Source organism: Thunnus albacares, chromosome 2 (genome assembly GCF_914725855.1).
Source record: "Thunnus albacares chromosome 2, fThuAlb1.1, whole genome shotgun sequence".
NCBI classification, from domain to species: Eukaryota; Metazoa; Chordata; class Actinopteri; order Scombriformes; family Scombridae; genus Thunnus; species Thunnus albacares.
Genome location: NC_058107.1, coordinates 21,408,000 through 21,424,567, shown reverse-complemented (window position 1 = coordinate 21,424,567; position 16,568 = coordinate 21,408,000). Strand labels below are relative to the sequence as shown.

At 38.2% G+C, this 16,568-nt stretch overlaps 2 protein-coding genes across 7 annotated transcripts in view; one reads left to right on the top strand and one right to left on the bottom strand.

Annotated features, from left to right (window-relative positions):
• The window catches only part of LOC122996998, a 43,783-nt gene extending 37,951 nt beyond the window's left edge, over positions 1-5,832 (top strand). For 4 of the 6 annotated variants that reach the window (XM_044372886.1, XM_044372878.1, XM_044372901.1 and 1 more), the window contains exons 17-19: positions 281-379; positions 4,222-4,254; positions 5,247-5,832. In XM_044372886.1, the coding sequence (XP_044228821.1) occupies positions 281-379; positions 4,222-4,254; positions 5,247-5,277 (163 nt within the window). In that variant the 3' untranslated portion in view covers positions 5,278-5,832. Of the gene's footprint in view, positions 1-280; positions 380-1,160; positions 1,633-4,221; positions 4,255-5,246 lie in introns of those variants that run through there. The other 2 variants (XM_044372905.1, XM_044372895.1) reach the window with 2 other exon arrangements.
• A 4,073-nt stretch (positions 5,833-9,905) lies between these two features.
• Positions 9,906-15,550, bottom strand: LOC122996993 (beta-1,3-galactosyl-O-glycosyl-glycoprotein beta-1,6-N-acetylglucosaminyltransferase-like). The gene is made up of 5 exons (XM_044372856.1): positions 15,288-15,550; positions 13,496-14,208; positions 13,281-13,374; positions 11,533-11,937; positions 9,906-11,404 (listed from the first exon to the last, which is right to left on the bottom strand). Exons 2-5 carry the CDS (start codon positions 13,792-13,794, stop codon positions 10,919-10,921), a joined length of 1,284 nt encoding a protein of 427 aa, XP_044228791.1. The 5' UTR covers positions 13,795-14,208; positions 15,288-15,550; the 3' UTR covers positions 9,906-10,918.
• Between the last annotated feature and the right edge of the window lie 1,018 nt (positions 15,551-16,568).

Below are 16,568 nucleotides of genomic sequence, written 5' to 3'. Positions count from 1 at the left end.
AATGCACACACTGAAGCCTTGATTCTACCAATAACTGTATCCATGCTACCAGTATATATGAGAAAGAAATAGAAACTCTCTATGGGCATATTTTGTGATCTATTAGAATTTGACACCAACACAAATCATAATACAAACCCTTTGTAGCCCTAGCTATTTCCAAGAAAACAATCTGATTACACTGAAAATCCAGTAGCCAACTTGTGATATCACAACGGTTGAATCAACTCACCTGAATACACATCACTGAATACAAACCTTTATGACTTATTTTTTCCAGCTCCAAGTTCAGCAGTAAGATTAAGTATGTGAATAGTCTGCGGGAGCTTGGAGAAATCATCCCAATGGAGTATGTCCACATTCCACCCAGCATTGTCAAGTAAGTAAGCTTGTATCTACAGTATGTTTGACTTGTTAAACAACACGGTCCCACCCTTGGAACACTTTAGTCTTTGTTACTTTAGCTCAGCATCACTCATTCAGACTTTTTGTTGTAAAATTTGAAGAGTTGCCTTACAAACGAAAGGTTGAAGAACAGTAACCTTTATATTTTGGGTACATTATTTTGTGAACACAACTGGGGCAGGTGGCCAGACAAGGTGAAAATGACACTATCTGCACTGTGACATTCTCCTCTTCAGTGGATACTGGTTATTTGTGCTTAAAACACCAATAAATATCATTCAAGCTTCGTTGCCATTCTTGATTTATTTAGATGACTACCTGACATCATGATATGCATAGACATATGAACCATGTTACCAAATGAATTAACGCTTCCTCCACTGCAGTTTCGACTCAGGTTTTGCCAGAGGCAATTACAGCTAATTAAAACCTGTTTGTTGAGTGTGTAGAAGCTTAGACCCTGAATAGTTTGTTTCCGAAGGCTGTTCATGGACTAAGAAAACTCAACATATACCTTTAGATATTATATGTGTTTTGTCTAACACACCTTTTCAAGGAGCTAAAGGTCAGGTTCAGTGACAAATCCTTTCTGCTGTAATCACATTATACACCTTCTCTTTTTTTTTTTTAATCTGTGACTAACTCAAGAATAACTCACTGACTTCCTCAATGAAAAAGGGAAACAAACACACTGCAAACTTCCATTTCAAGTGCCTAAATTAGGCATACTCATACATCTCTCACTCTGCCCCAAGGTATGACGAGGAGAGGGGTATACACAAATTTGCATGCATAAGGTAAATCAACTAACCTGCCTGTATTGATCAGCTGGCTGTGCAAAAGTCTCCCTGAAAAATCCTTCCACACTACTATGAATTTTCACATCTTCTGACTAACTAATGTTTAGTTGTCTCCTTATCCAGTGTAATGTGAGGCAGACCTTGATTTTCTTACTTCTCTCAATCTGTGATGTGGCTTTCCCTGGAAATTGGTTTATTTCACCTCTCACCTGTTGCATTTAAGTGGAAATCTAATGAACGTATATACACCAAAATAACTTAGACTAACAACCAGATACATTCTCGACCCAACCGGTCGAGGCAGATGGCCGCCCACCCAGAGCCCGGTTCTGCTCGAGGTTTCTTCCTGTTAAAGGGGAGTTTTTCCTTGCCGCTATCGCCAAGTGCTTGCTCATGGGGGAATGCTGGGTAAATGAAAGAGTACAGACTAGACCAGGGGTCCGTTTCACAAAGCAGGTTCAACAAACTCTGAGTCTAATCCTGAACTCTGAGTTGATCTACTCTGAGATAGGAAACTCCGAGTTTCCGGTTCCAGAACAGCTGATTTGAGTGAGTTTATTCAACTCGGAGTAGTTTCACCTGGAGTTAAGCGCGTGCACCACAACTATAAAAAGCCAGCATCAATTGAGCCCCGATTCAACGAGTCACCATGGCAACAGGGAAGCGGAGGGCTGCGTTTTTCGCCCCACTAGGGCTAGAAATCTTAATGCGATAATACGGCGAGTTTGAACATGTTTTCAAAAAGAAGTGCAACACCGCTGCAGCTGCAAAAGAGAGGGACACGGCGTGGGAGAACATCGCTGCTCGGGTCAATGCGTAAGTTTAAATGTAGTCCTTTGCAATCACAATAATATTACAGAGGAAAACTGCTTGATTGGTCGCCTATTAATTTATTTCATTTAGGTCCAATCCCGCGAGGGAGAAGCGCACTTGGAAGCAGTTTAGGATGAAATATAAAAACATTGTTCAAACAGGTGAAACCTCGGCATAATCTCATGGGGGAACCTCATTTGATCATGTTTTACATTGTAAAGTAAATATTAAGTGGCTGTTTGACTGTGCAGTTGTTTTATCCCCAACATAATGCTGGTTTCACACACATAAATGTCTTCTCATCTACATCATGTTCTGTTAAATAATTAAGCCTATTTAAACTAACACAGACTTCTACTCAGCCAACAGAAAGAAGGCAGATGCCCGGAAAACGGGTGGTGGTCCAGCACCGCCACCTCTAACGGAGGCAGAGGAGCTGGCCCTAAGCCAGAATTTAGGAAGGCCAGTGGCTGGCTCCGACATTGTACAAAAAACTTCCGTTTGCAAAGAAACACAGTGCAACACACAATATCTGCTGGGATGTGAGAGCATGATTACGATTGGTAATGTTGCAAATGTAAGGACGGATTAGGTTTTGTATGTAGATGATGGACTGTGACGTGAAATGGTACCGCTCAAAAAGATAATTGTCTGGAAATGCTAGAACATCTATGCGTGGTCTGATAATCATCTCTCAACGAATATTTAATTCTCTGCGCAGTAATGCTGCACCTTCATCCACGGGATCGTTATCAAAAGGACATGCCATGTTAGTGAAAAAGTCGCCACCTACTGTGCCTAATGGACTTCTAATATACTGACTCTGATTTTTTTAATGATTTTTTTAAATGACAGACGGCAGAACTAGGCTACGCCAAAACTCGCCTGCTGACTGAATGAATGAGGAAATCAAATGGAGTGTGTGGCTCTGAAAGAGGTCGGAGACTGAGAGAAACTCGAGGTTCATTGAGAAAAACCTGGTCCCGACCAGGTTAGGTTCATAGAGTCTGTTACTACGGTAACTGACCGAGAGCTTAAGTTACCCCTCTCTGTGAAACAGGCTAGAGTTATCCCTCTTTCTCTGGTTTGAGTTACCTCCCTTTTTGAAACGGAAAACTCAGAGTTTCCCTCATTTCAGGGTTAACAAACTCTGAGTTTTCACTAAACCCGCTTTGTGAAACGGACCCCTGCTCTATGTGAAAAGTGCCCTGAGATAACTTCTGTTGTGATTATATAAATAAAATAAATAAATTGACGTGACATACAAAGTGACTCCCCAACAGGCTGGTCTGATGGTTTGCTGTTGAGGAACCTACGAGCGATGCATAGTTTCCAATTACTCTGTCAGTATGAAAGGTGGCTAAGTGTTTTTATGACTTTCTCATAATTGGCCACATAATATTCCCTTAGCAAAAAAGAATATGAGGTGCAGTATTTTAACTGTAGCTGGCTGACAATAGCCTCCAGAGAGATGAGTCACAACTATTAGCATGAAGCCTTTTTGCAAATAGTAATGCCCAGTAACTAGAAATACCAGAAAAATATCATCAAGGTAGCAGGTCAGTCGTCAGGAAAATATAAACATTAGAACAAAAGACTAAAGCTTTTGTTTATCTGCTGAGGACAATACGATAAATGGGATTTGATGCATGATTATTTCCTATTCAGCTATTTTTCTCCAGGTCCGTGGTATAAAAGGGAAAAGGTTGTGTTTGTAGCATATAAAATAGAGTGGAGATGAGACCATGGAAAAATTCAAGTTTTTAATTCTAACTTCAACCCTCTCCATTACCAAGGGGCCATGTCTTGTACCTTTTTGCCTTTCTGTCTTGTGCCACTGAGCATGTATTGAGTCTGAAAACTACTATAATTATTAAACTACTATAAACTACTATTGACCTAGACCCCGTGCTTGTAAAAAAAATGTTTAACAGGGTAAAATACTGACTCTTTTGACTGGTTCATTATTGGAAAATGATTGCACCCTATGCATTGCAGTGCATCTGTACCGCACTCCTTTGATCTTTAGAGCACTGATGCTTGTTTTCCTTTCCTTCCATTCACCCTCCTATGGCAGTGTGGATATAGGCTACTAATCCCCAACAACTGCATGTGTACTGACAATGAGGTGGCCCCCTTCACTTGTTTTTCTCCTTACCTCACTAACCTTTGCTCTCTGCCCTCTAACCCAATGCTAAACCAGACTGGATACAGAATTGCAGGACACAGCAGCTAAGTAAGTAGTGAGCAATTGTTCTCTGTCAGTGAGTGAATCAAACAGAGACAAAGAAGGACATCCGTGTTCTGCTGACATCCTTAATATTACAGGAAGTTTGCACATGTGAAAAAAAGATATAGAAAGGGTTTACACAAAGCCGCTGCTGTGCCATTTTTATGGAACTTCGTCTTGTGTATATTTACTTAGCTCTGCTTCTGATGATCACAGAATAACCTGACTAGCTTAATAGCTTATATAGTCAACTAACTCCTGAATCTGATTAACTGATTAGCCATGACATGGACACATACTGTAGAGGCACTGATTGTTTAGAAGGAAAAAAAAGGAGGAGACCTTTCCTGGCTATTTTCACTGCAATGGAACAATAAACTATTTTAAGCCTCACTGAACTCTCCATGCTGCCTCACAGAGGGTTTACCAAACATTTTGATGCTAGCTTTCAATCGGAGACAAAGTGGCAAGGCTTTCTATGACTAACACTGACTGTGGCAGTGAGTAAATTGTACAGTATGACAAAGCCATGGTGCCCACTGTAAATGAATCTGTTTGTATGACTGAGGAATGAAATATCATTAATAAAGAGAGCAGAACAGCTGACTCATAACGCTGAGATTTTATTATTTGTAGAGTAAACATTTTTAAAAGTGCTACAGTTATTCTTCCATATAAAATTACAAGCGGGCCTGGTAGCCACTGAACAAATATTGATTTTGCAATGTCGTAGCTAACAGAAATACATAATCAAATCAATAAATCAATATTAGAATGTCAATAGGCATATCTCATGTCCTGTTTCAGATATAATCATAAAAATATATGAGGTGGTGCACATTTTATGAATGCCATTTACTTTGTGATCTGACTACTGTCTTTATTTCTCACATATATAGTTTTCAGTGGCAATCCCATTACTTCAAATGTTTAATTCTAATGCCTCCATGACAAATATGAACTACAGCTCTTTCTGTCTCTACTTCTCTCTCACTCAGAGCCGACAGGAAGGGGAACTCAGCTGTTTGACGAGATACCTGGCTGCTGCCTATCTTCTCCTTGCATTATGCTGTACTCTACAGCAGCATATATGAAAAAAAGCCTGTAGCATGATGTGTACGGCACATAGTTGTTACACCAACAACTAGCAATGGGTTAGACAGCAAGACGCTGTGGTACAAGACACCCAGCAACTGCTCATTCATCGAGGAAAGTACTAACCTGTGGGTGTTGAACATCGTAGTTTATTTACAGTGCAGAGACCGGCACTGTGCTGAAGGGAAGATGCTTTATTGTGTACTATTGTACTTTACACAGTACTTGATTGTGTTCTCCATTCTGTAGCTTTTGTTTTGTTTGGCTCTGATTCATGTTTGAATGACTTTGGAGGATTTATTAATTGGCTTTGTTACATTCCTGTACTAATCCCTGTCATTTGCTAGCTGTACCTTTTGTAGCCCATGGTATTAAGTGTGAATTATCTGAAGCCGTAACAAGGCTTGTGACTCTTTCACCAAATAACCAAATACACGTCAACAGTTGTATTACTTCCCATCTTACAAATAAACATTTGTGAACCCTGAACAACTTGTATGTTACTGAAGCTCTACCAACAGACTGTGATGTTAAGGGTGTTGTGGATATTTTGAGCGATGGTCAGCAGTGGAGAAAGGCGCACACAAGACTTTTGATGTCTTAATGCTGAAAATGTTTATTGAAAGCACTTGGCCAAGTGGAGAACCAAAAACAGTAAACACCGGAGTGTTTTGCTCCGATGCTGTCTCTTTCTGTTCTGCCCTCTGAAGGACAGTTTAAGTCATGTTGCATGTAATTTCAGCAGTTTGGGTTTGAGCGTCTGACTGTGTTATCCACCCATCTGTGTTGTTTAGGGAAGCCTCATCTGACCTTGGTAACCATGGAAATGCTGATATACCCTCTATTAGAGCGCTTTCTGCCTTCCCCAAAACATCACAGACAGCTGAAGTCCAATGTCACCCAGTTTGTAACCTCTAAAGATGGAAAATTCCATAACAAAGGGATTCTCCATTTAGACGCTAATTTTAGGCAAAGTCTACAAAAATATGATCCACACACAAAAAAATGATTGTACTGTACAAGCATTCAGTTTGCAATGGCATGAAACCAAACGGCAAAACTGGTTTTTGAAATACTTTATGTGGGTGACGAAAGGTTTTTACATTATGTCAACATGTGTCACTCGACACCTCTTCTTACAAAGGCTATGAGTGGGTTATTCTATTAAAACTGTATATCACTGTGAAATATGTTGCAAAGTCATATCGTAAAGGTAGCAAAATAGCAATTATCAATAGCTGCATACATTTGTTGCATGCTTTCAGTCGCTACAGTTTGAGATCAAATTTAGTCATAGTTTGTCCGGTGTGTGTGAGTGTATGTGAGAGAGAGAGTGATGTTGGGGAGTGATGAAGAAATAAAGTATGTTCACTGACATTTTTAGAGAGACAATATAGAAACTGCCTATGTCTGTCTTTCTTTTCATTACATTTACCTACATGATAACACTGTATAATAATGATCAGTAGTAAGTCATTTATGACATTAGATAATGATGAACAAATCATTGATATACCTGTAGATTATTAATTATTGTTATGTTAACATGTCACAAATGTTTTAAGTCATCTATAAATGATAGTTAATTAGGAAATATTCATGAAAGAATCAGTAGGCTAGATGATTAATTCATGATTTGTTGATATATTATGAATCACTTCTGAGCCTTTCAATGCAATTAATAGAAATTCTGGTATTATATTATATGAGCATCCCTTAGCTGTAGATTGTTTTCCAATTTAATAGCCTACAAAAAGCTTTGCACATGAATGGTAGAAGTTTAATTTATGCATTTACATATCCTTTGTAACAAGTGTTACAAAATCGAGATTTAGAAAACATTGTGTTATTTGAGTCCAATAACTCAACCCGCCCCACTCCGTAGTGCTGATTCTTTGTTGGGGTCGGTTGTGTCTGGAGTCTCCCAGGAATTATATTCTACTAAAGACATGTAAGTAGGCTCCTCTCATTGAGTGTTTAAATCCGAGTTTTATATTGTGTAGATATGGCACTACAGGATGCAGCTGCTGATGCAGCTATTTGGCAGAATAATTAATTTGGTTAATGGGAGAGTTATACCACCTGATATAGATTTAGTGCAATTTGCAGAAGGTAAATGCATGTGTGTGTATATTTTAACACTGTACCAATATGATGTAGTTTGTAAAAAAGTTTGGTACTAATCATGATTAGCACGTTAGCATGTCGGTAGACAACAGATGTCTGTAATATCTGTAAATACAGAGTTTCACCACCTGAATGAGGACTTATTGCAACCTACATTATATAAATGCATGTGTGCATTGTAATACTATATCAATTTTATGTAGTATGTAAAAATTGTGATGCTTTTTGTATTTAGCGTGTCAGCATGGTCAGCATGTTAGCGATAGTAGCATAGCTCTCCATGTGGTAGCACCCCACATTACTGTGTGTTAGGGATTAATATTTTTCTGGAATATTGACATTTTCTATCACGGGCAGGGTTGACATTAACTTTTTGAGGCACTTGTCCTTAAGACAAGTAGATTTAAACTTTTACTTGTCCATGCATAAAAGTCACTTGTCCAGGTAAAAATGACAATAATTTACTTTTTTCATTTTGTTTGCAAATGCAGAACAAACAGTTGAAAGCATCCAAGCAATGTCAACATGTAAATGATTCAATTTATGAATTTTATTTAAAATCTATTTCAATAAAGCTCTATAGATTAATCATTGATATCCTTCTGATGTTTAATAATTATGATTGACAGTGTTTCCCCTAGGATGTTTTTCAGGGTGGGTGGTAGCTTGGATGTATAAAGAAAACTGGATACAGGAACAGCAACTGGCTTTGAAGCAAATTTTAACCAAGCGGCAACCTCTGGAGCTGAAAAATGAAGCAAATACAAAGTGCCAAAAACTGCAGTTCCTCGAATGGCCACTTGAGGCTGGCTCCAAAAGCGAGTCAATCCTCATAGACCCCCATGTTAAAATGTCCAACTTTACAGCAGAAATAAACATGTTGCTACCAGCTGGCTACTTTTTCCCACTGACTGGCTATTCCATATCCTTGTGGAAAGTCCTGATACAAGGCTACAGTGTTCAAATGGAAAATAAAATGAGTGTTCCTAGAAGCTACAACAGAAACTGCGGTAGGGAGCAAGTCTGAGGTAACAGCTGTAAAGTGATGGAAAGTTTGCCTAAACGCTATTTCTGAATTTGAGAGGTGGCTAAACAGCTTCATTTTGGAAGCTGACTACCAGCAACTAATAATAATAATACCTTTAATTATACAGTGCTTCTCAGAACAAATTACAAAGTGCTTTTACAGTACATACAATTAAAAAACAATAAGCAAATAGTTAATAAAATATTATGATAAAATACAATGAAAGATAATAAAACAAACAGTAAAATCAATCAAAAAGCAAGTCTAAAATAGTGAGTTTTTAAAAGTGACTCAAAAGAAGACAATGTGTTAGCTTCCCTGATCTCAGGCCATTCAATAACGGAGGGGCCTGAACAAAAAAGGCCCGGTCACTTTTAGTTTTAAGGTTTGACCAAGGAATGGCCAGAAATGACCTACCAGAGAATCTCAGGTTGCATTCAGGCCTGTAGGAGATCAGCTATATATTTTGGAGCTAACCCTCAATGAGCCTTAAAAGTGATCATTAAAATATTAAAAATCCACTAAGACTGACTTGGAGCCGATGAAGTGATTTTAAAAGCGGTGTGATGTGAAGTTTATTGAGGTTTTGTTGTGTGAGGCATGAGAAGAGTGCATTGCACTAATCTAACCAAGATGAAATGAATGCATGAATTACTGTTTCTAAGTTCTTAGCAGATAAAAATAACCTGATTTTTGAAAATGTTCTTAGTTAGAAAAAACAGAATTAATGTGCTGATAGAAGTTCAGGTGGTTGTCAAAGATAACTTCTGCAAGAGTTAGTAATGTTAGATTAAAGGGGACCAAGGTGGGAAAATGTAATTCTGTGATAAGTCTAGACCTATTATAATAATGTGTGGAGGTTGTTTAATTGATTGGTGTAATTAGTGTCGAAGGAGAGATATAATTGTGTATCATCGTCATAGAAATGGTAAATGATATTGTGTTTTTGGCCAAGTGGTAGCATGTAAATAGAAAATAGTAAGGACCCAAGAGCAGATCCCTGTGGAACTCCATATTTTAGCAATACTGAAGCTGACTTATAATTCCCAATTTCCACATAGAATGATGTTCCCAAAAGATAAGAACAGAACTAATCTAAAACCAAACCTGAAATGCCCACCCAATTTTTAATAAGTTCCATTAAAATACTGATCAACAACTAAACACATTGCAGAGTAATTGTAATTTATAACTGATGAGGATGATGAAAGTAGTTGGGGATGGTATAGAGCTGATGCATCCTCTGTTCACTTGCATGAGGAACTATACTGGCAGGTCACAACGTTCGGTAGCCTGCATTAACATGTCATTAATATAGGTTCACATTATCCCACTGCCACAGACCCACAAACACTGCCACCAATACTGAAAACACAGGAAAATGATTCATAATATATCAACAAATCAATTAATAATCTACTAAAGATTTATTCATGCATATTTCATAATCAATGGATGATTTTTAGATGACTAACAACATATTTGTGAAATAACTTACTACTAACTACCTACATACTCCTAACTTACTACTAATGTCTTACTACTGATCGTTATTATAAAGTGTTACCGTATACATTTGTTTGTGACTTCATTTGTTGTAAATAAATATAAAATATATGCTCCTCTTCAACAATTGTCTTTTTACATAAAAAATCATCACAAATCACTCATTGCATCAAAAGTTCCCTGCACACTAATATAGAATCACAGAGGAGTCATTAATCATCAGTAGAAAAAAACATTTGTTAATACCAAAGTAAATACACATTTATCATATACAGTAAGAGTTGCTTTAAGTTCTTTTGCAGCAAATATTTGGACGCTTTTGGATGCTGCTTGTTTTTCCTGTTCTTTTTTGCTCAGCTGCTGAAGCTCTGTCGAGTTGTATGGAGGCTGTATTGAGGAGTTATTCTGGTCCTTCCAGAACATTAACATTGCTGTTTTGAAACCTGTTTTGAATTCCTGTGTAGGTATGGTTTATTTGTAATGTCATTGTCTTACTAGTTTTCAGGCAGGTTCTGCAGTTTTGCACATTGGAAGTAACAATATATTCTCAGCCAGAACACTGGCAGTAAAACTGATATGATGATATGATGCCACTTCCACATGAAATGCTCAAAATACCTTTTTTCATATGGACTTTTGAGTAGATTAATTGAACTATTGATAGACTGCCAGATTAGCAGCAGTGGGACTGAATAAAGTATTGCCAGTAATTCAACTGATTTTTAATTATCTTACTGTGTTTATGTTTCTCAGTTATTAATCTACAAATACAAATAATTTCAAATATACCTTAAAAATGTTTTATTTTAATGAGCTGTTGTTACAGCTCATTAAAATAAAACATTACAATAGCTTGTAAAGATAGCAATTCAGACATTCTCAAATTCTTGGTTGCCAGATAAATCTCCAGTACCCCTAATGTAACCCAGCCAGAGCCTTTTGTCTCAGATACTTCTCTAAACAGTGGACAGCAATGGGATCTGTGTCTGTATCAAACTTATTGGCAAAGAGGTGATGCTGCTTAAGCATCCACTGCAGGTCTCCGGCACCATACACACATATTGACCGGACATGGTTGCCTTGACACTCTGGGTACACCGCGTCCAGTGAATCCTGTGACCCCTCGTGCCACTGCCACTTCACCAGCCGTGCAATTGCATTGATGTCTGTCATGTCATATTTGCTGTTGGGCCACGTTGAGCCAGGAACACCAGGCATTCGTTGAATGGTTGCCCAGAGAAACTCATCAGGACTGTAGGTGTCTTTGGCCCACTCAATCAGTGCCAGTACTTGGTTGTCCTCCAACACACTGCGGATGTATCCTCGGCTAACCACAATGTAGGCATTTCCAGACAGAATAGGCACTTTGAAAGGAGGTGGGTCCTTTGCCTTTCCTGACGCCTGAGACAGTTGAAATAGTGAATTAATATGATGGTGACATCACTAAGGTCAAACCGAACAGAAGTTTTTGCAAAGTTATTCTGCAATATAGCTGTGTACCAAATAATAAAAATCTCCAAAACAAATACCTGGATTTTCCCATCAACTATCTGGTGAGAAAGTGTCACCCTCCACTTCTTTCCCTCAACCATTTTCTCTGACTCCAAGCTGTTGCCGCCCTTCAATGAACCTAACATCCGTACGATCTCCAAGTTGGTTTTCAGAGGAAAATCCTGGCCACAAAGGTTGATGAAGTATTTCCATTTTGTGCTGGCATTATAGAGATCAGCCATACAGTTGAGGTCAGCCTGGACTCGTGGCCAGGCAGCATAGACCACACTCACAGTCTTGCTGGCTATGAAGACATTTGGGAAACAAGCAGTGATGGCCTTGATGGCAGAGATGACTGAGGCCTCAGATTTTTTGTCAACATGGACACAATAAATATTTTGGGGTGCGTAGATGGCTCGCAGCAGACGCTCAAAATTCTGCACCTAGAGTATCAAAAAAATCAATTAAATCCTTTTCATGTCAGTTATACAGAAGGGTGGCAAATTAAAGGAAAAACCTGAACAAATGAGTGGAGAAACATAATTAATGCAGGAATGCAGATGCCTCCAAACAGGTGCACTGCATGGTACAATTAGGCAATTAACATCCAATCATGCTCTGTGGCTTGTATAAAATTGCTGAGCAGGCCCATTTGATTCTGAGTTTGTATCAAGATGGCAAGAGGGAAAGATCTAAGTGACTTTGAAAGAAGGTTAATTGTTGGGACACATTTGATGATTGTGATGCTTGTGCATTACTGAGATATGTAAGGAAAAACAGAAGAGCAACTATTCCTCAGGTGACTGAGAATGTGAATGCAGGACGTTATCAGACTGTGTCAGCAAGAACAGTCTGTCGACAATTACATAGAGAGGGATATTATAGTAGGGTTGCAGTGCATGAACCCCTCATTACTAAGATTAATGCACATTTGAGAGTTCAGTGATACTCAGATATAATCATAGGCACTGGTCTACAGAGATGTGGAAAAAAGTTATATGGTCAGATGAGTCATCCTTCAAACTCCGTGCCTCCAATTTCACAAAGAAGGCTTTCTATAGAGATGTGAAATGGAAGGAACTATTTCAGGCACCCCTGGTTCTGTAAGTAAAAATCACATTTATTTTTCCCATAAACAACATTACGTAACACATTCTATGGCTTGGATCAGTACAAGACTGTACATAAAAAGTTAACTACAATTCCTAAGGTGCATTTCAGCCAGAAACAGCAAGTCACCAAGATTAAAGTTTGGTCATGTTTGCTGCTAATGGTGGGCAGAAGTTTAAGATTACAGTGTTGAGAAAACTGATTTTATGGTCTTTTTAGTGAATTCAGCAACTATGGCGCTGCATTTTGTCTGCAATTTTGAATTCATTACAGCTCTGATTCGCACCTCTGACTGGCTTCTTCTCCATAGCAACGGCAGCCGAGGTGGATGGGTACTGTTGTATCCTTAGCCGTTCGCCACAAAATCACAGATAAAACGTGATTTGTCAGAAACAAAGTTGAAATAATTGAAATTGGTTGTCATAATATAAATCTTTAGGATGGTTACATTATCCGGGAGAGTCCTGAGTTTCTATGTTAAATAGAGGACAAAAAAATTTAAATGAGAATACAGAATGGGGAAAAACACTTCCGGGACCAGTGGCCAGTCCCCCCTCGCAATAAACTTCAGTCTCAAGGCCAAGCTGACGACATCGTCAGGTAAATTGTTTAGACTACTAGACAGTTTTTATTTCTCAATTTTGTCATTTAATTTCAGGCTTTAGAAGTTTCGTACCTTATGATGGACAACCATAGAGTAAGCCAGGGGGAAGTCCTCTTCTTCCTGGCTTAATGGGAATGTTAAGTATTTCCTGCTTAACTTGAATTTCCTGTAAATACACATGTTGATTAAATCTCAGGGAATGTATACTGTATACTTTACTGATAATAACTAGGAAATAAATTCATATCATTTGATATTTCTGAAACCCATAGATTAGAGCAACAAACCTGCAGTCTTTGGTTGCATTGATATAATACTTATCGGGGATCTGGACACTCTTGCGGAAGTCTTTGGTGATGGTCAGTAATTTGGCCTGGTCCAGTGCCTCCCTGTCTCCCTCCAGGATTGCTGAACAGTTGCAAACTTTCTCTGGGCCACCGTCAGCATCTGTATAGTCCAACCAGTTGTACCTGAGAGCGTAAACAGGATCCCAGCCTGTCTTCGAGCCAATGAGTAGGGACAATATCCATAGTGATCCCAGGACAACAGTGAGCTTCAGCCACCGTCCTCGTTTCAGTAGCCTCATTATTTGAGAGAAGGAACCAGGCTAAGATGGTTTTACAGTCTTCGTTCTGTATGTGACCTTTATATAATAGAGTCACTGGTTTGATTTTTACCAGTCTATGAATCACATTGTGTCTAAAATTTTAAGGTCTATCTTAATAATTCACATTGTATAGTAAGTGACAGTTATAGATATTACATTAAATCTAGTAAAATCATTAATGGTTAACTTTAAAATCCAGACTTATCTAAATCTAAACTCTATGGTAGAAATGTCAGATGGAGGCATTTTGCTTGCCAGTTATTACTACATGCTATGAGGTGATTCACCACATATCAGCATTGCTTTAAATAAGGTTCATGTAGTAATACTTGGGCGGAAACGTTCTACCCATTATGAATCCAGGCAGATTAGTCCCTCCATGTGTTACTGCCCCTGGAAACCAGATAAAATGAATAATATGAAAACACCCATTCTTTAACCAAACATGAGTAAAATGTAAAGGTGATCATAAAACAAAGTTCATGAGTTCATTTTAAACAATCTTGACATTTTTTAACTGGACATGCTCATACTTATAATAATTGACAGGTTGAACAGGCAATCAGTTTAGATTACATTATTAGAAAAAAAACAGCACAAAGAGGAATAAAAAGAAAAAAGATTCAGATTCAGATTTGGTGATATAAAAAAACAGCATACTACATACACACATGAACCACCTGTTTTTACATGGATTCAATCTGAACAAGGTGCCTCAGCTGCTGGACTGTGGAGTAAACTTTCTGCATGTTTTCTGGTCAAGTCTAAAACTGATACATCTCTGGATGTACATTTCTCTTTTCATATATAATATTTAGAGGGTTTTCCCTACACATGCATTTACATGGCAAATACTTCTCAGCACCATCAAGTGGAATTGAAATTGGAATTGTGGAATTGAATAATGTGTGTTATATTATGATCATTATTATTATTATTACATAAGTCACTATGTAACTTTAACATATTGTAAATCCATCCATATTTTCTCTTTAAAAAATTTCACATTTATATTTCTCTTTTTTATTGTGTTATTGATTTTATTAATTTATCTGTTTTCTTTATTTTTTCTGTTTTATTTCATGCCTTCAATTTAATTTGAGATTATTTTAGTAAAATAATTACTAGTTGAATACTGGACCCTCACCTTTTTTTATATGTTTGACTTTCAAAGACTATTATGAAACATTTAATTTGCAATTTGTCTCCAGGACACAGTCATACTTCTTCTCAGGTTTTGACATTGGCATAATTGCTTCTGAATGTAATCAGTCCCGTTGACAGTTTCCATGGAGGTTTTTGAATGTGTGCTAAATAAAGAGATAAGGTGCTGTTTACAGGCTCCACAATGAGCAATCAGAAGGAGCAGCTCTTACATGCGTAATACACCCAGGACAGGTTGTAAGGTAACAATGAATGAATGAACCATTAAAGGATTATTTGCATTGCTATTCATCACACTCATTCTTTACCTCCAGTGAAAAGGTTTGTATGAGGTGTCTCGGCACAGCATTTGGACTTGGATCCAGCTAGACGGACTTGTTCTTCCAGATAAAGTACATTCCACTCCACAATGGGGGGAACCCTGGTTAAACATAGCTAAGGACCACCTTCCTCTTGCTGAAACTGTTGGAATCTGTTTGCTGTGCCCGACTTGCTCGTCTGTCCTCCGATCATGCCTAGTAGGAGGATGATTAACCATACTTGAAGAAACAAGATGAAACTCCCACTGTGGAGGCATATCCACTTGATATCATTAACTCAGACTGCTGATGCCTCGTAAATCATTAACTATTAAATGCATTTTTGCACAAAATGAATGTGTGGACACACTGTGGATTTTGGCCTCCATCATCTTCATTGAAAGTGCATTTGAAGGGGATCTTTTCATAGTTCGTATAAACAGGAGGAATTATTACAGCGAGGAAAACCTCTTTCGGTGTTCATATGAGCGCCTGACTGTTGGCTCAACTTTATGCAAATGATATGAACTGATGCAGTGTGAACAACAAGCAGCGAGAGCCAGTCTCACTTGTTTTGATTCACATGGAAAGAGAAGCACAGTTGTTAATTACTCCACCCCGCACGAAATAACTTCAAACAAAACAAGCTATCGGTGCTGTTAAACAAGGATGACGAGTAGAAATAAATTACAGACATTATTGGTTCATTATACTGTAGAGTATGTAGCCTACATGATGTGCTCAACCCATGGGCGTAGATTTGGATATGGACAGTAGGGACATGTCCCTACAAATGTCAAGTTGATGCTTAATTGTCCCCACCAACATTTTTACTCATCTCAAACAGTCTTGTCATTTTAACTAGCAATATAATGTCACTGATAAGATCTCTGCAGTTGCCAGGTGAGTTTTCTGCAAGAAGTGGGTTATTATGATACTGGCAACCCTCAACTTCAAGCTGTGTTTCGTTGTCGACTAGCTGCACCCCAGCAGCAGCAGTAGCAGAGTCAGCGATGAATGAACAGTGGTCACTATTTATAGTTAAAATAGACAAAATAATTTAAAACATCTTCATTGAACAAAACTAACATCATGTTTAAATTTCAGGCATATAGATGCTGGTTAGCTCTGGCATGTCATTTAATTACAGAACTTTGTTACTGTAGGCGGAAATTCCTCTAAAAGCGAATTAAGGCATCAGGTCCCTTTTAAAGAAGAACTGAAGTGTAAATAACAGCTGAGCTCATCTCATGAATGTTCTGTAATCATTCCCAACATTTTTCTCCTTTG